Genomic DNA, 22,130 nt, shown 5'->3' with positions numbered 1-22,130 from the left:
AAATTAATCCGATTTCACGAACGAAATTACGGGATTAAGTTAATAGCTTAAGTACGTCGTTTTAAACCAAGTACTCAGCAGGTACCACTTAAATATGGCGGTGATACGGCAGTATTCGTCAGTTGCAAAGAGTTGTCAGGGTAGAGCGAGTTTTTCAAGATAGGTTGAATCCGCTTGAAGTCCTGTCGGACGAAGGTTTTTCGGCGGTATCGTTTCCGAAGTAGAACGATAATGGACATTGTTGAAGTTCTGTTCCCCTTCTTAGTGAGGCCGACTAAACGCTCGTTACCTCTCCCACCACTTTTGAGCGTTTTGGTAACGCTGTATGTTTTTGCACCGGGAGCCCACTATGTGGTGATAGGGGACGTGCATGGAGTTTCAGCGCCCTCTGTATGCAGATCTGTCGAGTTCTTAAACATGGTGCGCATCTCCTCCACTCCCCGATTTTTGAGCATACGCCTGACCTGTAATCTTTAAATTTTAAAGTTTTATCTTTCAGCGTACTTACGAATGAGCAACTTAGAATCAATAAAATAATTTCTTTTTGCGAAGATTGAATGATTTTTTCCGCATGTTATAAATCGCGGTTGTTTATAAATTTGTGCAACAAATAAGAAATTCAATGAATACTATAGTAGATCTCGTGTTACAAATCACACAAAATCAACCTCCTTTATTTTAGATGTTTACAATAACTATTATTATACTATAAACATTAACTTTTGCAAAAATCAGAAACTTTACAAACGCGTTCAAATCCAGGGCAATCTTCTCCCAACATAGCTTCTTTTTCAGCTTTCCTTCAGTGGCCCCTTGAAATCTCTTCCTCAGACTTAATGAGTTCAAGGCCAATTGCATTTTCTGCCTTTGACCAATTTTTTCAACGCTTTTTGTTTTTTTCCTCGGCCATTTTCTTTTGTTTGTAAACAGACGACTTTTGGGTCAGAGTTCCGATTGTACCCAAAACTATCGGCAAGATAATCGCATAAAAATCGCTTAGCTAAACGCTTCGCTTAAATCGTTTAAGAAAACGGTTTAAGTTGCAGTACTTAGCTTAACCATTAAATGGGGTTTAAGTCTTAATTTAATCTTCATGACTTAAGAAGTTTCGATAAATCGGGGCCTTTTTGTAACATTGTGTCTAAATAAGTTCTGGCTTAAGTAAAATGTCTTCTGTTTTGTGAAAATCAAATGACATCTGAATGTTATGTTTTGATCTTTAAGATGTGATCTTTACCTGAATTTAGAGCGATACAAAGATGTTAAAAACATTAAGCATTGTTTAAGTTCGACTATGGTTAATTTGTGTAAGGAATATTTATCTGCCAACGTGAACCTGTGAATACATAAGTCTCTGAAATCGCAGCAAGTATAAAGTACTTCTACAGATTTCCGCCTTCAAACCAAAGTTAATTCCAGCCAAAGTTGATTCCAGCAAAGAACGTCTTAAAACTTTAATCATAATTGATTTAACAAATAATAACAATTTAAAACAACTTGGTCAATGCATATATACATATATCAAAACAATATTATATGAAGTTTGACCTTGACTTATACATAGAAGCATGTTGGGTATGTGCAATACTGTGTCTGGTCATGATAACTAATTAACATACATCAATTAAAAATCCATGAGGATATCAGAGAGAGGAAATACAATCTGTTAAGACAGCAAAAACGTAAGAATAAATTAATGATATATTTTGCTAATAAAATCTTAATCCTTGTACAAAAGCTTTAAAATACAATTATGTCATTTTTGTCATTTAAGTAATAATACAAATCTGCTTGAAATGTAAATGTGGAATATAACAGCGTCAGTATTCGGTCTCTTCTCTATCAGATTGTTTCCTTTTCCTGTTCTTCTTTTTATGTCTGTCCTCATGTTTCTGTATACACTTACGCATGAAATCTCGACTGAGAGTGTACAAGGCACTGTCAACATCTCTTGGCTTACAGATGTTGATGTGGTCTGACTTTATTAGATGAAAGTCGCCTATGCCAGGATCTAAAGGGGGATTTATAGTTTACATTGTATTTAATGATGGAATAGTGTTCATGATTATGTTATATATCTTGCGCACATATTTGTTAAATAAAAAGCAAATTTATTGAATGGATTTTCCTGCGAAATAAAATGTGTTTTATATATGGGTGAAAATCCCTTGATATAGGACATAACCCCCAAAAATAATTAAGTGTAGGGTAATTGTTTTTACGCATTGAATGATATATATATACACCCATGAAGTTTCATGCTGAGATTGTTTTTTGTATCTGAGATATAGCTCTGAAAATTTACATCATACACAAAAACAACAAAAGAAAATTACTCTTATTTATGAAAGTGAAGGGTTATGGTTCTTAAGCATGGCACTTATCCTCATTAATATCAATACAACCATGAAGCTTCGTATTGAAGTATTCATGGTATCATAATCTGAGATATAGCACTGAAAAGATACATCAAATAAAATAAACAAAGTGCAATACTTCTTATTAAATAAAGTGAACGGTTATGGTTCTTGTGCATGGCACATTTACTCATTGATATCTATACACCTATGCAGTTTCATAATGATATCTTATATAGTTTCTGAGATATAGCGCTACAAAAGTTTGTGACAGACATAATGACTGGCTGATCAACTAACAGTAGGACAAGAAATCGCCAAATTTTATATTCCTCCCCCTTTGGCAGGAGTTGAATACAATTTAAACAAGAGATGTGTTTGTCAGAAACACAATGCCCCCTATTGCACCGCTTTGAAGCCATAAATTTGACCTTTGACCTTGAGGGATGACCTTGACCTTTCACCACTCAAAATGTGCAGCTCCGTGTGATACACATGCATGCCAAATATCAAGTTGCTATCTTCAATATTCAAAAAGTTATGACCAAACTTTAACGAAGGTTAAAGTTTTAGGAAAGAAAAATACAATGATTTATTACCTTGAAGGATGACTTTGACCTTGACTTTCCACCACTCAAAATGTGCAGCTCCATGAGATACACATGAACGCAAAATATCAAGTTGCTAATTTCAATATTAAAAAAGTTATCAAACTTTAACCAAGGCTACAGTTTTGGGACACACACAATGACACAATGCCAGACAGACAGGCCAAAAACAATATACCCCCGATCTTTCGATCTGGGGGCATAAAAAGGCAATAACAATGTTTTTTGTGCACTGCACATCCTTTCAATAAGATCTAATTACCAATGAAGTTTCAAGGTTTAAAACTCTTAAATTGTTAGAGTTATGCTCAGGACAAGAAAACCTGACACCTACATGATGAAAAACCAAAAATGCAAGACAAAAAACTGAAACCAGGTGGGGTTATATAAAACTTTTGGTTTCAAATAATTGAACTCGTGTACAATTTTGTTTAAATGGAACTTTACCAGTTCAGGGAGACAATAGCTATTCCCTTATTATTATGCAAACCGAAAACAAACAGCTGTACTTGACAAATTAACAACAATCAATCAAACAGTATTTAAAAAATATTCAAAGCTTCACAAAAGTAAAACATTGAGCCGCTCTCTGAGAAAACAGCACTTGATGCATGAGCGAAGAGTGTTGTCCTACTTTAGCAAGTACATACTGATCAGGGACAACACTGTCAGCCTAATTGGATTTTGTAAAAGAATGGACATCCTTTTGACAAAAAATACCATAAAAACGTAAAGTGTTGTCCCTAATGATACTGTGTGTACTCCGCATGGCAAATCTGGGACAACACTTTACACAAGTACATTAAGCACTGTTTTCCAAGAGCCAAACCCATTTACATCAATTCTTTTACGTACCCGCTGATTCTGGGGGGACAACATGCAATTTGATATTCATTCCGATCTGAGTCTTTTCTGTCTCCCCAAAATTCAGTACCAAAATCCCACGTTGTAGAGCGATGGCGTTGAAAAACTCCAGTAGACTTTTCAACGTCTCATTTTCTGTATATCAAACATTACAAAGTTTCAGAACACTGTCAGAGGTGAAGCAATGGTAACACTCGTTTAGATAATATTACACATACTATCATTTGACAAAATACAATAAGATCAAGGCAGTTAACAGCAATTACACTATACACGACCAAAACAAGAGGGCTATGATGGCCCTTGTGCACTCACCTGAGATAAAGATACACCAACTGTAAGAGACTGGACATGAAGATTAAGTTTTTTACCATATTTGACTCAAATTCAATCATGGCCTTCATTTTGTCATGATAAACATTCTGATTATCTTTTGTTTATAATCAGTAATAAATAGTGTTTCTAGAGTTATACTCTGGGTTTTCTTAAGTTCTGACCTGGTTACCTAGTTCTTGAATGCACATGATGCATTTTCCAATTTGATCTTAACATTGTCAAGATAATAATTCTGACCAGATTTCATGAAGGTTTAATAATTGTGACCAAATTTCATGAAGGTTTGATGAAAATTGTGGCCTCTAGAGTGGTAACAATCTTTAAAATGACCAAACACGACACACAACACATAAAGGATGACGCCAGACATAAACAGACCACAATAGCTCCCCATGAGCAATACATGCTGATGTGAGCTAAAAATGAACCAAGATTTTGTAATGAATAATCCTTCTAGAAATTGTTAATTTCATATTTTTTTAGTACATTTCGTGTAAAACTTTAGAAGTCCTACAAAATGACTTGGATATGTAATTCTCTCTAAAATACTTGTATTTTATTTTAATTCCCCCGTCAGACCCAATTTTCGCTCAAATAAGCTGCTCTTCCTGATAGAACAGTGGAGAATAATACATATTGTGTATTTGTGAATGAAGTTACATGTCTTATTCACATAGAAATACAACATATGAAATGACACACTATTAAGACCAAATTTGTTATAATTTGGCTCATCAATATTTATCAAAACTGAATAATGTCAACTATTTATCCATATATAATAATACCTCTTGAGTCTTGACAACACAATACCGGGTATATAATATGGGTTTCAACGATGCTTAAAATAATAAAATAAAAAGAAGCACTTACCTTTATCTAATTCTAAGACCTCTGTGGACGGAAATATAGTATACTTGACGCCGTATTTTTTTGAGAATGTGGCCAGACTTGATCCCCTGTGCGGAACGCTGTAGTTCAATACACCAATAGTGTTGTCAAGGATACATCTATACCTTGGGGTTGATTGGGCGAGGCGTAGTATGTCTTTGATCAATAAACCTGTGTTAATTAATTTATATTTAATTGGTAATTTATTATCTAGCTAACGCATTTATTTGTGGTATTAGTAGTTTATAATGTATTTCAGTTAATTTACATTCTATTATAACAATTTGTTATCCAATAAAAAAATATTATTATCATTATTATGAGTGGTATAAGTAACTGGCATCTCATGATTATAATTAGATGTATCTTAATTGTCATTTTGATCATAATCTAAGTGGAATTATCAGACAATTCTTTTGTATTTTTACCTCCCATAGAATGTCCAACCCATATAACTGGGCGGGACCCAATATCTGCTTTCCTCAATTTTTCAATAAATGTTGCACTTCTGCTTGATAAAGTTCGCCTTTAAAAGACAGAAAAAGGACTTTTGTGTGCAGTTTGTAATTTGTAACAATAATAATGTCTTCATCATAATCTTCATAATCATAATCATTGTCATCTTGAAATAAACTACATTTATATCATCATCAAAACCACCATCTTAAACAATATTGTTACAATTTACATAACAATCTACATGGGGATTATCATCATTATCATATCCTTCACAATCATCACTAATATTATCACAAAATTGTAAATATCCGCAACACTTCCAAATAAAACTCCTAATCACAATCTCTCATTTGCCACAATCAATATCATCAGTATCATTCAGGACATCATCATTACAACACTTTCATAATCATCTCATTCATCATCATCATCTGAATCTTGTAATGGCTACATCATCACTATAACAACAATTAAATGTTTGAAAATCTCATCAATAATTGATACAAAATCAAACCAGTGCAAAGTGTTTTTATCATCATCTCATCATAGAAACTCAGTATTTAAGACTCTTAGACTCACTTTTCGGCCTCTAGAGGATGTTTGAGATTCCACGTGGTCAACTCGGTGTCGTAGCCAACGTTCAGTATGCGCACATCTTTCAAGTCATGTGCTAGCCAGTCCTAAACATGAAACCATTACTTAACTAAAGCAATTCAAAATTTAAGCTTGTCAGAATTTGTGAACTTTGGGTTTCATTTCACAAAATATATATGGTAATATTCTGTAACAGAATTGTCACATCTGGGTAACAATTTTTATATTGCTTGTTGAAATTGGTGAATCAGAAGTGTTTTACTGATTTGCCCTCCACATTTTGAGTTCTCAATGTATTTTCTGTAATAATCGAAATTAGAATTATACATATTCATGTATATATATATTCCATATATAAACACGCATCATTCCGTTTTAACTATAAAATAGGGTCAAATCCCCATCAGTATTATAAAATAACAAGAGCACCGCCTTGCGGGTGGAGACCGCTCATCTTTTTTCTTTTTAAAGGTGAAGGGACTCTCAATTTCAATCACAAAGGAGGGAGGGGTGGAGTGAAGAGGGGTGTATAGTGTGGGGGTGTGGACATTTATTACATTATCTTCCAAAAATGCGGGAAAAAAAATGCAAAAAAAAAAAATCGGGGGGGGGGGAGGGAGGGAGGAGATTCTTGGGTGCGATGGTTGGACGGTATTTCAAAAATAAAAAAAATAAAAATAAATATTTGTGTTTTTTAACCGTTTCACAAAAACAAAATTTGGGGAGGGGGTGGGGGGGGGGGTAAAGTGTGAGGGTTTGTTGGTCATTTGTGAGATGATCTTAAAAAAAGTAAGAGTAGTTTTGTCAAAATATCAATCAAATCTAATCATAAATAATGAAGTTATGGCAATTTTAGCAAAATTTAATAATTTGACCTTGAGAGTCAAGGTCATTCAAAGGTCAAGGTAAAATTCAACTTGCCAGGTACAGTTACCTCATGATAGCATGAAAATATTTGAAGTTTGAAAGCAATAGCCTTGATACTTAAGAAGTAAAGTGGATCGAAACACAAAATTTAACCATATATTCAAAGTTACGAAGTCAAAAAAGGGCCATAATTCCGTAAAAATGACAACCAGAGTTATGCAACTTGTCCTTTTACTGTACCCTTATGATAGTTTGCGAGTATTCCAAGTATGAAAGCAATATCTATGATACTTTAGGGGTAAGAGGACAAAAACACAAAACTTAACAAAATTTTCAATTTTCTAAGTATAAAGGGCCCATAATTCCGTCCAAATGCCAGTCAGAGTTACATAACTTTGCCTGCACAGTCCCCTTATGATAGTTAATAAGTGTTGCAAGTATGAAAGCAATAGCTTTGATACTGTAGGAATTAAGTGGACCTAAACACAAAACTTAACCAAATTTTCAATTTTCTAAGTATAAAAAGGGCACATAATTCTGTCAAAATGCCAGTCAGAGTACCATAACTTTGCCTGCACAGTCCCCTTATGATAGTTAGTAAGTGTTGCAAGTATGAAAGCAATAGCTTTGATACTTAAGGAATAAAATGGACCTAAACACAAAACTTAACAAAAGTTTTCAATTTTCTTAGTATAAAAAGGGCACATAATTCTGTCAAAATGCATGCCAGAGTTATCTGACTTTGCCTGCCCAGTCCCCTCATGATAGTAAGTAAGTGTACCAAGTTTGAATGCAATAGCATTGATACTTTCTGAGAAAAGTGGACCTAAAAGCAAAACTTAAACAGACACCGACGCCAACGCCGACGCCAACGCCGACGCCAAGGTGATGACAAAAGCTCATAATTTTTTTCAAAAGATAGATGAGCTAAAAATGGCATCAGAATATGGGAAAGAAAACAAGTGAAGCAAATAAACTTGTCAACTACATTTTTACATTTGACAAAAAAAAAGACATCCACACAAACTTATGGGCAGATTGATGGACATACTAATTCCAATATAAACATATATTGTATTAAAGATATCGATGCAACTTTATATAAAAATTTAATTTTATAGCTTCGAAATATTAACAGGTATGATCAATCTGTTCCTTAAATGAAGGACATAAATATGAACAACTGGTAAGCCAAAACAATTACTAGACTATTGTAATTAAATTTGTTGTGGCAAAAATATTTAAGCTTTTACAAAAATGACATCATGCATCTAGCATGAGGGGTGGCCTACATTAATAGATATTTACTTACTCACATAAGACTCAATCAATAAACATTAACAAGAGTTTCTCAAAGGAGCAATGCAAACCCATACAATAACTCACATTGAGTAAGATACAAATTATATGGGGCGTGTTTGCACAAAAAAGTACAAACACAACTTCAAATGGTTACAAGCAATACATGAAAGTTGTAATTTTTACATTCAAAAGTGTAGAAGATAGCTTTGCCATTATACAGATGGATACCTGGTAGTTGGACTGATGCATGCACATGCCTCCATGATTATTCAAGTACAACCTTTTGGTAGGATATTATTTAAAAGAAACACTAACCTTTGGCCAGAAAAATGTATGTGATCGTCTAAACTCGTCGGTTACAACAAATCCGGTCTCCGTGTGACGTCGATCCTCCTGTCTCCACGTTTTGAAAGGTCCGCCACGCAGGCCATGTATGAACACTATGTCCACCTTTACCTTGTGCTTCGCTTCTCTAGAATTCATTAAGAAGTGTACATACAAAAGTGAGCAAAGATGACCCAGAGTTATTTAATATGGTAACAGGAATTATAAGAGTAAATAATGAAATAATTTGTATGCTTATAAACAATCACTTAAATGCAAATATGAACTAGTGTTTACATGTTTGTTCAGTACATGTATTATATCTCATTTGCCTCATAAAAACCTAGTTATTTGAAGAATAAAATGAAAATAATGAAGTAACTTACATGATTAAAAACCAAAATTAAAATGAAACAAGAGGGCCATGATGGCCCTGAATCGCTCACCTGTCTAACCAAATACAATCCCAATCCAGATTTCATCAAGATAAACATTCTGACCAAATTTCATAAAGATTGGATGAACACTGTGACCTCTATTGTCTACACAAGGTTTTTCTAATATTTGACCTATTGACCTAGTTTTTGACCCCAGGTGACCCAACTACAATCCCAACCCAGATTTCACCAAGATAAACATTCTGATCAAATTTTATAAAGATTGGATAAAAACTGTGACCTCTATTGCTTACACAAGGTTTTTTATTATTTGACCTAGTGACCTAGTTTTTAACCCCAGATTACCCAAATACAATCCCAACCCAGATTTCTTCAAGACAAACATTCTGACCAAATTTCATGAAGATTGGATGAAACTGTGACCTCTATTGTCTACACAAGGTTTTTCTATTATTTGACCTAGTGACCTAGTTTTTGACCCATGATGACCCAAATACAATCCCAACCCAGATTTCATCAAGATAAACATTCTGACCCAATTTCATAAAGATTGGATGAAAACTGCGACCTCTATAGTCTATACAAGGTTTTTCTATTATTTGACCTAGTGACCTAGTTTTTGACCCAGTGACCTAGTTTTTGACCCAAGATGACCCAAATACAATCCCAATCCAGTTTTTATTTAGATAAACATTCTGACCAAATTTCATTAAGATTGGATGAAAACTGTGCCCTCTACTGTCTACACAAACAAATTGTTGACGTTTTTTTCTATTATTTGACCTAGTGACCTAGTTTTTGACCTCAGATGACCCAAATACAATCCCAACCCAGATTTAATCAAGATAAACAATCTGACCAAATTTCATAAAGATTGATACCCAAATACAATCCCAACCCAGATTTCATCAAGATAAAGATTCTGACCAAATTTCATAAAGATTGGATGAAAACTGCGACCTCTATTGTCTATACAAGGTTTTTCTATTATTTGACCTAGTTTTGACCTAGTGACCTAGTTTTTTACCCCAGATAACCAAAATTTCAATCCCAACCCAGATTCCATCAAGATAAACATACTGACCAAATTTCATAAAGATTGGATGAAAACTGCGACCTCTATTGTCTACACAAAGTTTTTCTATTATTTGACCTAGTTTTTGACCTTGTGACCTAGTTTTTGACCTCAGATGACCCAAATACAATCCCAACCCAGATTTCATCAAGATAACATTCTGACCAAATTTGATTAAGATTGGATGAAAACTGCGACCTCTATAGTCTACACAAGGTTTTTCAAATATTTGACCTAGTTTTTGACCTAGTTACCAAGTTTTTGACCCCAGATGACCCAAATACAATCCCAACCCAGATTTCATCAAGATAAACATCTGACCAATTTTCATAAAAATTGGATGAAAACTGTGACTTCTACTGTCTGCACAAGCAAATTGTTGACGGACACACACACAGACGCACGCATGCACATATGGACGCAGGACATCACACGGTCACATAAGCTCTACATGTCACTTTTTGACAGGTGAGCTTGAAATTAACTTGTGCATACTTATTTTACTAAATAAAATTATATATACTTTCTTAATCAAAGTTTTTGCTTAGCAAGATTTTCCATGCAAAATTTTCTTTCAGACTTCATTAATTTGGATCTTTCATGAAAATTGTTATCTATCATTAAGTTTCAATGATAAAACACTACGCAGAGTATAATTTACTGCTTCAGATCCGTTCATCGTGTGAAAAAACATCCAACAATTTTAATCATACAGACAGACCAACACTTGCAATTTGGAAAATCTGACCGTTTTCAACACCAGATAATAAAAAATAAACAAGATCGTATGATTTATTCAACAAGCCTTATCTTTAACCTCAAACCTTGATCTGAACACGGGGTATCCCGGATAAATGCCCTCATCATACATGGCATCTACATCAATGTCCGTGTTCATATCACGGTCTAAGTTCGCAAGCGCCCTGGTGGTGTAGAAAAACAGCGCTGTGTCCTTTGTAGATAGCCACTTGTGTAACACTGCCACCCAACCTTTGCAAAATGTAGACAGTGGGAGATTAGAGGAGAATATTAGGACTGCTCTATCATCGGAACCCATGGAATACATTCCAGTATCACTACACTATATACATGCACAATGGGATCATCGGAACCCATGGAATACATTCCAGTATCACTTCACTATATACATGCACAATGGGATCATCGGAACCCTTGGAATACATTCCAGTATCACTACACTATATACATGCACAATGGGAATTGATTTCAAGAATTTTGTTTTAATGAGTATTTAAAATATTCTCATTTGCGTAATTTTTTCCATAGTAAGATATTTTGAATTGATAATCATAACAAATATGTAGCCAAAGAAAGTGCTGAAAATGTTTCCATAAACATGGCGTAAATAAAAAATATATATCCAGTAGCTTCAGATTCATTGGAAATGATTGTTAAATTTATCAGTAAAACACAATTTGTCATTTTAAGGTGTCGATTGTATTCAACTTTGTCTTTCAGATTTGATTTATATTATTCAAAGCTCCAGAACACTAGTTATTGGTCAAATGAACTAGAAAATACTCATAGAAAAATTATGATTCTTTCTTTACTCTTTCCCACTCAGATACGCCCTTTGACCTGTTTGTAGTCCCTTTGAAAATCAGATTGAATTAAAAACCTTTCTTACTAAATTCAACTTTTAAAGGTTCAATTTTCAACCCAAACGCACTGATAAGCAGTTAATAGCATTAAACCATAACAGTCTGCCAGTTACTATGGTCTCATAAAGCCATTTTTATTTTTGTTCTGAGCAGGGAAGGTTCAACGTTTCCATTTTACCTCCTTCGATGATCAGCTTATGAAGTTTCACGTTGAGTGCCAAGTTGGCAAGGATTCTAGCAATAAGAGGTCTAAACTCTCGTATTTTCTCATATTCCATGAGTATACGCTGGAACAGCTGTAAAGCTCCATTCTCTACAATCTTCTCCAGTTGATCTGTAATCTACAAGAAAACGAACAAAAACAACATACAAACTGCAAGTAGAGAATATTCTTATTACCGGTATGCAACACAAAGTATAACAAATGAAAACAACATACATAGTGCAAGTAGAGAATATTCGTATTACTGGTATGCAAGACAAAGTATAAATATAATTAAATACCTAAGTATTCATCCATGCAGTAGTATTTATTATTAACTATCACTTCCCTGTGGAATGCATTGAGGATACCATTAAATGACAACCTAAAAATGTCATTAAGTCTTGTGAAAAGGTAGGGTTTAACATTTCACTATTGGTTATACTGAAATTCTTTTTTAAGCAAAATGTTTTTAACTTCATGTAATTGAAGTAATTTTTTTTAAGTAGGATAATAGTAAGTTTGACAATTTTTACCAGTTATTATTAGGACGTCATATAAATGATGTCAAAATTTTCAAAAATGCATGGCACTCTAGCAAATTGTATACATTGTTTTCATTTATGATTTATGTTTAAGACAAACAAAATATTATTTAGATTTCCGTTTTATACCATATTTTCATAACATATTTTGTCAAATAAAACACTGCTACTAATTAAATATATGTCTCAAATTACTTGTGAAATAATATAAAAATATGAAAATTATAAAATTATGGAAACAGGGGTATAACATTGTTATTTGAACGTACAATAAAAGTTGCTTGTTCAAAACTTCATATCATCAGGAAAAATTCATCTAAGTTTGAATGTGTGAGTTGAATACTGTAGGAGTACATAGTTAGACAAGATTATAATAATCATGTAAAAGACATTAATAGTGGAACCAGAGCACCAAGAACTTTCAGCTGAAACCTTAAAGATCTGAAATCATCTGAGTAGGCAGTGTTGACAAAGTCTTGTAGCAGACAATAATGTCTAAAGAAATGTGCCCAACCCCTGGAATCCCACTAAAAACAATGCCAATCTTAGCAGATACATTAAAAGACTAAAACTGTAACAGTAACAGTTTCATGAGTATTTAGTCAAAAATATATATTTTCGATTTTGTTCACAAGGTTTCACTTAAGCCATACAAAGACAACTATTCCATACCATTGTAGCCAAATTTACCAACATACTAGAACCCTTTTCTAGCCCCTGCTTACCTGGCTGTGTATGGCTAGGTTCCCATGTGTACATGTAGCCACGTTCACCAACATACTAAACCCCTTTTTCTAGCCCCATCTCACCTGGCTGTATAAGGCTAGGGTCTCCATGACAACTCACCTGGCTGTGTATATGTAGGGTCTCCATGACAACTCACCTGGATGTGTATGGCTAGGGTCTCCATGAACAACTCACCTGGCTGTGTATAGCTAGGGTCTCCATGGCATCTCACTAGGCTGTGTATGGCTAGGGTCTCCATGACAACTTACCTGGCTCTGTATGGCTAGGGTCTGCATGACAACTCCCCTGTCTGTGTATGGCTAGGGTCTCCATGAACAACTCACCTGGCTGTGTATGGCTAGGGTCTCCATGACAACTCACCTGGCTGTGTATGGCTAGGGTCTCCATGACAACTTACCTGGCTGTGTATGGCTAGGGTCTCCATGACAACTTACCTGGCTGTGTATGGCTAGGGTCTCCATGACAACTCACCTGGCTGTGTATGGCTATGCTCTCCATGAGCATATCACCTGGCTGTGTATGCCTAGGGTCTCCATGACAACTCACCTGGCTGTGTATGGCTAGGGTCTCCATGAGCAACTCACCTGGCTGTGTATGGCTAGGATCTCCATGAGCAACTCACCTGGCTGTGTATGGCTAGGGTCTCCAAGACAACTCACCTGGCTGTGTATGCCTAAGGTCTCCATGAGCAACTCACCTTGCTGTGTATGGCTAGGGTCTCCATGACAACTCACCCTGCTGTGTTTGGCTAGGGTCTCCGTGACAACTCACCTGGCTGTGTATGGCTAGGGTCTCCATCACAACTCACCTGGCTGTGTATGGCTTGGGTCTCCGTGACAACTCACCTGGCTGTGTATGGCTAGGGTCTCCATCACAACTCACCTGGCTGTGTATGGCTTGGGTCTCCATCACAACTCAACTGGCTGTGTATGGCTAGGGTCTCCATGACAACTCACCTGGCTGTGTATGGCTAGGGTCTCCATCACAACTCACCTGGCTGTGTATGGCTAGGGGTCTCCATGAACAACTCACCTTGCTGTGTATGGTTAGGGTCTCGATGAACAACTCACCTGGCTGTGTATGGCTAGGGTCTCCATCACAACTCACCTGGCTGTGTATGGCTAGGGTCTCCATCACAACTTACCTGGCTGTGTATGGCTAGGGTCTCCATCACAACTTACCTGGCTGTGTATGGCTAAGATCTCCATCACAACTCACCTGGCTGTGTATGGCTAGGGTCTCCATCACAACTCACCTGGCTGTGTATGGCTAGGGTCTCCATGACAACTTACCTGGCTGTGTATGGCTAGGGTCTCCATGACAACTCACCTGGTTGTGTATGGCTAGGGTCTCCATGAGAACTCACCTGGCTGTGTATGGATAGGGTCTCCATCACAACTCACCTGGCTGTGTATGGCTAGGGTCTCCATGACAAATTTCCTGGCTGTGTATGGCTAGGGTCTCCACGACAACTTACCTGGCTGTGTATGGCTAGGGTCTCCATGACAATTCACCGGGCTGTGTATGGCTAGGGGTCTCCATCACAACTCACCTGGCTGTGTATGGCTAGGGTCTCCATGACAACTCACCTGGCTGTGTATGGCTAGGGTCTCCATGACAACTCACCTGGCTGTGTATGGCTAGGGTCTCCATGACAACTCACCTGGCTGTGTATGGCTAGGGTCTCCATGAACAACTCAACTGGCTGTGTAAAGCTAGGGTCTCCATGACAACTCAACTAGCTGTGTATGGCTAGGGTTTCCATGATAACTCACCTGGCTGTGTATGGCTAGGGTCTCCATAAACAACTCACCTGGCTGTGTATGGCTAGGGTCTCCATGAGAAACTCACCTGGCTGTGTATGGCTAGGGTTTCCATAACAACTTACCTGGCTTTGTATGGCAAGGGTCTTCATGACAACTCACCTGGCTGTGTATGGCTGGGGTCTCCATGAACAACTCACCTGGCTGTGTATGGCTAGGGTCTTCATGAGCAACTCACCTGGCTGTGTATGGCTAGGACTCCATAAACAACTCACCTGGCTGTGTATGGCTAGGGTCTTCATGAGCAACTCACCTGGCTGTGTATCACTAGGGTCTTCATGAGAAACAAACCTGGCTGTGTATGGCTAGGGTTGCCATGACAACTCACCTGGCTGTGTATGGCTAGGGTTTCCATAAACAACTCACTTGGCTGTGTATGGCTAGGGTCTTCATTAGCAACTCACCTGGCTGTGCATGGCTAGGGTCTTCATTAGCAACTCACCTGGCTGTGTATGCCTAGGGTCTCCATGACAACTCACCTGGCTGTGTATGGCTAGGGTCTCCAAGAACAACTCATCTGGCTGTGTATGGCTAGGGTCTCCATCACAACTCACCTGGCTGTGTATGGCTAGGGTCTCCATGACAACTTACCTATCTGTGTATGGCTAGGGTCTCCATGAGCAACTCACCTTGCTGTGTATGACTAGGGTCTCCATGACAACTCACCTGGCTGTGTATGACTAGGGTCTCCATCACAACTCACCTGGCTGTGTATGACTAGGGTCTCCATGAGCAACTCACCTTGCTGTGTATGGCTTGGGTCTCCATAACAACTTACCTGGCTGTGTATGGCTAAGGTCTCCATGAACAACTCACCTTGCTGTGTATGGCTAGGGTCTCCATGACAACTCACCTGGCTGTGTATGGCTAGGGTCTCCATGACAACTCACCGGGCTGTGTATGGCTAGGGGTCTCCATGAGAACTCACCTGGCTGTGTATGGCTAGGGTCTCCATGACAACTCACCTGGCTGTGTATGGCTAGGGTCTCCATGAACAACTCACCTGGCTGTGTATGGCTAGGGTCTCCGTGACAACTCACCTGGCTGTGTATGGCTAGGGTCTCCATGAACAACTCACCTGGCTGTGTATGGCTTGGGTCTCCATGACAACTCACCTGGCTGTGTATGGCTAGGGTCTCAATGAACAACTCACCTGGCTGTGTATGGCTAGTGTCTCCATGAGCAACTCACCTGGCTGTGTATGGCTAGGGTCTCAATGACAACTCACCTGGCTGTGTATGCCTAGGGTCTCTATGAGCAAATCACCTTGCTGTGTATGGCTAGGGTCTCCATGACAACTCAACATGCTGTGTTTGGCTAGGGTCTCCGTGACAACTCACCTGGCTGTGTATGGCTAGGGTCTCCATCACAACTCACCTGGCTGTGTATGGCTTGGGTCTCCGTGACAACTCACCTGGCTGTGTATGGCTAGGGTTTCCATCACAACTCACCTGGCTGTGTATGGCTTGGGTCTCCATCACAACTCACCTGGCTGTGTATGGCTAGGGTCTCCATCACAACTCACCTGGCTGTGTATGGCTAGGGTCTCCATCACAACTCACCTGGCTGTGTATGGCTAGGGGTCTCCATGAACAACTCACCTGGCTGTGTATGGTTAGGGTCTCCATGAACAACTCACCTGGCTGTGTATGGCTAGGGTCTCCATCACAACTCACCTGGCTGTGTATGGCTAGGGTCTCCATGACAACTTACCTGGCTGTGTATGGCTAGGGTCTCCATCACAACTTACCTGGCTGTGTATGGCTAAGGTCTCCATCACAACTCACCTGGCTGTGTATGGCTAGGGTCTCCATGACAACTCACCTGGCTGTGTATGGCTAGGGTCTCCATGACAACTTACCTGGCTGTGTATGGCTAGGGTCTCCATGACAACTCACCTGGTTGTGTATGGCTAGGGTCTCCATGATGTCAAAATTTTCAAAAATGCATGGCACTCTAGCAAATTGTATACATTGTTTTCATTTATGATTTATGTTTAAGACAAACAAAATATTATTTAGATTTCCGTTTTATACCATATTTTCATAACATATTTTGTCAAATAAAACACTGCTACTAATTAAATATATGTCTCAAATTACTTGTGAAATAATATAAAAATATGAAAATTATAAAATTATGGAAACAGGGGTATAACATTGTTATTTGAACGTACAATAAAAGTTGCTTGTTCAAAACTTCATATCATCAGGAAAAATTCATCTAAGTTTGAATGTGTGAGTTGAATACTGTAGGAGTACATAGTTAGACAAGATTATAATAATCATGTAAAAGACATTAATAGTGGAACCAGAGCACCAAGAACTTTCAGCTGAAACCTTAAAGATCTGAAATCATCTGAGTAGGCAGTGTTGACAAAGTCTTGTAGCAGACAATAATGTCTAAAGAAATGTGCCCAACCCCTGGAATCCCACTAAAAACAATGCCAATCTTAGCAGATACATTAAAAGACTAAAACTGTAACAGTAACAGTTTCATGAGTATTTAGTCAAAAATATATATTTTCGATTTTGTTCACAAGGTTTCACTTAAGCCATACAAAGACAACTATTCCATACCATTGTAGCCAAATTTACCAACATACTAGAACCCTTTTCTAGCCCCTGCTTACCTGGCTGTGTATGGCTAGGTTCCCATGTGTACATGTAGCCACGTTCACCAACATACTAAACCCCTTTTTCTAGCCCCATCTCACCTGGCTGTATAAGGCTAGGGTCTCCATGACAACTCACCTGGCTGTGTATATGTAGGGTCTCCATGACAACTCACCTGGATGTGTATGGCTAGGGTCTCCATGAACAACTCACCTGGCTGTGTATAGCTAGGGTCTCCATGGCATCTCACTAGGCTGTGTATGGCTAGGGTCTCCATGACAACTTACCTGGCTCTGTATGGCTAGGGTCTGCATGACAACTCCCCTGTCTGTGTATGGCTAGGGTCTCCATGAACAACTCACCTGGCTGTGTATGGCTAGGGTCTCCATGACAACTCACCTGGCTGTGTATGGCTAGGGTCTCCATGACAACTTACCTGGCTGTGTATGGCTAGGGTCTCCATGACAACTTACCTGGCTGTGTATGGCTAGGGTCTCCATGACAACTCACCTGGCTGTGTATGGCTATGCTCTCCATGAGCATATCACCTGGCTGTGTATGCCTAGGGTCTCCATGACAACTCACCTGGCTGTGTATGGCTAGGGTCTCCATGAGCAACTCACCTGGCTGTGTATGGCTAGGATCTCCATGAGCAACTCACCTGGCTGTGTATGGCTAGGGTCTCCAAGACAACTCACCTGGCTGTGTATGCCTAAGGTCTCCATGAGCAACTCACCTTGCTGTGTATGGCTAGGGTCTCCATGACAACTCACCCTGCTGTGTTTGGCTAGGGTCTCCGTGACAACTCACCTGGCTGTGTATGGCTAGGGTCTCCATCACAACTCACCTGGCTGTGTATGGCTTGGGTCTCCGTGACAACTCACCTGGCTGTGTATGGCTAGGGTCTCCATCACAACTCACCTGGCTGTGTATGGCTTGGGTCTCCATCACAACTCAACTGGCTGTGTATGGCTAGGGTCTCCATGACAACTCACCTGGCTGTGTATGGCTAGGGTCTCCATCACAACTCACCTGGCTGTGTATGGCTAGGGGTCTCCATGAACAACTCACCTTGCTGTGTATGGTTAGGGTCTCGATGAACAACTCACCTGGCTGTGTATGGCTAGGGTCTCCATCACAACTCACCTGGCTGTGTATGGCTAGGGTCTCCATCACAACTTACCTGGCTGTGTATGGCTAGGGTCTCCATCACAACTTACCTGGCTGTGTATGGCTAAGATCTCCATCACAACTCACCTGGCTGTGTATGGCTAGGGTCTCCATCACAACTCACCTGGCTGTGTATGGCTAGGGTCTCCATGACAACTTACCTGGCTGTGTATGGCTAGGGTCTCCATGACAACTCACCTGGTTGTGTATGGCTAGGGTCTCCATGAGAACTCACCTGGCTGTGTATGGATAGGGTCTCCATCACAACTCACCTGGCTGTGTATGGCTAGGGTCTCCATGACAAATTTCCTGGCTGTGTATGGCTAGGGTCTCCACGACAACTTACCTGGCTGTGTATGGCTAGGGTCTCCATGACAATTCACCGGGCTGTGTATGGCTAGGGGTCTCCATCACAACTCACCTGGCTGTGTATGGCTAGGGTCTCCATGACAACTCACCTGGCTGTGTATGGCTAGGGTCTCCATGACAACTCACCTGGCTGTGTATGGCTAGGGTCTCCATGACAACTCACCTGGCTGTGTATGGCTAGGGTCTCCATGAACAACTCAACTGGCTGTGTAAAGCTAGGGTCTCCATGACAACTCAACTAGCTGTGTATGGCTAGGGTTTCCATGATAACTCACCTGGCTGTGTATGGCTAGGGTCTCCATAAACAACTCACCTGGCTGTGTATGGCTAGGGTCTCCATGAGAAACTCACCTGGCTGTGTATGGCTAGGGTTTCCATAACAACTTACCTGGCTTTGTATGGCAAGGGTCTTCATGACAACTCACCTGGCTGTGTATGGCTGGGGTCTCCATGAACAACTCACCTGGCTGTGTATGGCTAGGGTCTTCATGAGCAACTCACCTGGCTGTGTATGGCTAGGACTCCATAAACAACTCACCTGGCTGTGTATGGCTAGGGTCTTCATGAGCAACTCACCTGGCTGTGTATCACTAGGGTCTTCATGAGAAACAAACCTGGCTGTGTATGGCTAGGGTTGCCATGACAACTCACCTGGCTGTGTATGGCTAGGGTTTCCATAAACAACTCACTTGGCTGTGTATGGCTAGGGTCTTCATTAGCAACTCACCTGGCTGTGCATGGCTAGGGTCTTCATTAGCAACTCACCTGGCTGTGTATGCCTAGGGTCTCCATGACAACTCACCTGGCTGTGTATGGCTAGGGTCTCCAAGAACAACTCATCTGGCTGTGTATGGCTAGGGTCTCCATCACAACTCACCTGGCTGTGTATGGCTAGGGTCTCCATGACAACTTACCTATCTGTGTATGGCTAGGGTCTCCATGAGCAACTCACCTTGCTGTGTATGACTAGGGTCTCCATGACAACTCACCTGGCTGTGTATGACTAGGGTCTCCATCACAACTCACCTGGCTGTGTATGACTAGGGTCTCCATGAGCAACTCACCTTGCTGTGTATGGCTTGGGTCTCCATAACAACTTACCTGGCTGTGTATGGCTAAGGTCTCCATGAACAACTCACCTTGCTGTGTATGGCTAGGGTCTCCATGACAACTCACCTGGCTGTGTATGGCTAGGGTCTCCATGACAACTCACCGGGCTGTGTATGGCTAGGGGTCTCCATGAGAACTCACCTGGCTGTGTATGGCTAGGGTCTCCATGACAACTCACCTGGCTGTGTATGGCTAGGGTCTCCATGAACAACTCACCTGGCTGTGTATGGCTAGGGTCTCCGTGACAACTCACCTGGCTGTGTATGGCTAGGGTCTCCATGAACAACTCACCTGGCTGTGTATGGCTTGGGTCTCCATGACAACTCACCTGGCTGTGTATGGCTAGGGTCTCAATGAACAACTCACCTGGCTGTGTATGGCTAGTGTCTCCATGAGCAACTCACCTGGCTGTGTATGGCTAGGGTCTCAATGACAACTCACCTGGCTGTGTATGCCTAGGGTCTCTATGAGCAAATCACCTTGCTGTGTATGGCTAGGGTCTCCATGACAACTCAACATGCTGTGTTTGGCTAGGGTCTCCGTGACAACTCACCTGGCTGTGTATGGCTAGGGTCTCCATCACAACTCACCTGGCTGTGTATGGCTTGGGTCTCCGTGACAACTCACCTGGCTGTGTATGGCTAGGGTTTCCATCACAACTCACCTGGCTGTGTATGGCTTGGGTCTCCATCACAACTCACCTGGCTGTGTATGGCTAGGGTCTCCATCACAACTCACCTGGCTGTGTATGGCTAGGGTCTCCATCACAACTCACCTGGCTGTGTATGGCTAGGGGTCTCCATGAACAACTCACCTGGCTGTGTATGGTTAGGGTCTCCATGAACAACTCACCTGGCTGTGTATGGCTAGGGTCTCCATCACAACTCACCTGGCTGTGTATGGCTAGGGTCTCCATGACAACTTACCTGGCTGTGTATGGCTAGGGTCTCCATCACAACTTACCTGGCTGTGTATGGCTAAGGTCTCCATCACAACTCACCTGGCTGTGTATGGCTAGGGTCTCCATGACAACTCACCTGGCTGTGTATGGCTAGGGTCTCCATGACAACTTACCTGGCTGTGTATGGCTAGGGTCTCCATGACAACTCACCTGGTTGTGTATGGCTAGGGTCTCCATGAGAACTCACCTGGCTGTGTATGGCTAGGGTCTCCATCACAACTCACCTGGCTGTGTATGGTGGCTAGGGTCTCCATCACAACTCACCTGGCTGTGTATGGCTAGGGTCTCCATGACAAATTACCTGGCTGTGTATGGCTAGGGTATCCATGACAACTTACCTGGCTGTGTATGGCTAGGGTCTCCATGACAACTCACCGGGCTGTGTATGGCTAGGGGTCTCCATCACAACTCACCTGGCTGTGTATGGCTAGGGTCTCCATGACAACTGACCTGGCTGTGTATGGCTAGGGTCTCCATGACAACTCACCTGGCTGTGTATGGCTAGGGTCTCCATGACAACTCACCTGGCTGTGTATGGCTAGGGTCTCCATGAACAACTCAACTGGCTGTGTAAAGCTAGAGTCTCCATGACAACTCAACTAGCTGTTTATGGGTAGGGTTTCCATGATAACTCACCTGGCTGTGTATGGCTAGGGTCTCCATAAACAACTCACCTGGCTGTGTATGGCTAAGGTCTCCATGAGCAACTCACTTTGCTGTGTATGGCTAGGGTCTACATAACAACTTACCTGGCTTTGTATGGCTAGGGTCTTCATGACAACTCACCTGGCTGTGTATGGCTGGGGTCTCCATGAACAACTCACCTGCCTGTGTATGGCTAGGGTCTTCATGAGCAACTCACCTGGCTGTGTATGGCTAGGTCTCCATAAA

At 40.4% G+C, this 22,130-nt stretch overlaps 1 protein-coding gene across 2 annotated transcripts in view; it reads right to left on the bottom strand.

Moving 5' to 3' along the window:
• Positions 1 to 1,440: 1,440 nt before the first annotated feature.
• The window catches only part of LOC127841326 (protein SERAC1-like), a 37,137-nt gene continuing 16,447 nt past the window's right edge, over positions 1,441 to 22,130 (bottom strand). For both annotated transcript variants that reach the window (XM_052370051.1, XM_052370050.1), the window contains exons 10-17: positions 11,876 to 12,038; positions 10,900 to 11,065; positions 8,594 to 8,750; positions 6,095 to 6,195; positions 5,485 to 5,582; positions 5,039 to 5,227; positions 3,821 to 3,964; positions 1,441 to 2,011 (exon numbers count right to left, since the gene is read on the bottom strand). In XM_052370051.1, the coding sequence (XP_052226011.1) occupies positions 1,821 to 2,011; positions 3,821 to 3,964; positions 5,039 to 5,227; positions 5,485 to 5,582; positions 6,095 to 6,195; positions 8,594 to 8,750; positions 10,900 to 11,065; positions 11,876 to 12,038 (1,209 nt within the window). In that variant the 3' untranslated portion in view covers positions 1,441 to 1,820. The remainder of the gene's footprint in view (positions 2,012 to 3,820; positions 3,965 to 5,038; positions 5,228 to 5,484; positions 5,583 to 6,094; positions 6,196 to 8,593; positions 8,751 to 10,899; positions 11,066 to 11,875; positions 12,039 to 22,130) is intronic.

Source organism: Dreissena polymorpha, chromosome 8 (genome assembly GCF_020536995.1).
Source record: "Dreissena polymorpha isolate Duluth1 chromosome 8, UMN_Dpol_1.0, whole genome shotgun sequence".
Classification (NCBI taxonomy): domain Eukaryota; kingdom Metazoa; phylum Mollusca; class Bivalvia; order Myida; family Dreissenidae; genus Dreissena; species Dreissena polymorpha.
The sequence above is the reverse complement of the archived record's forward strand: the minus strand, read 5'-3'. Positions and strand labels throughout refer to the sequence as shown.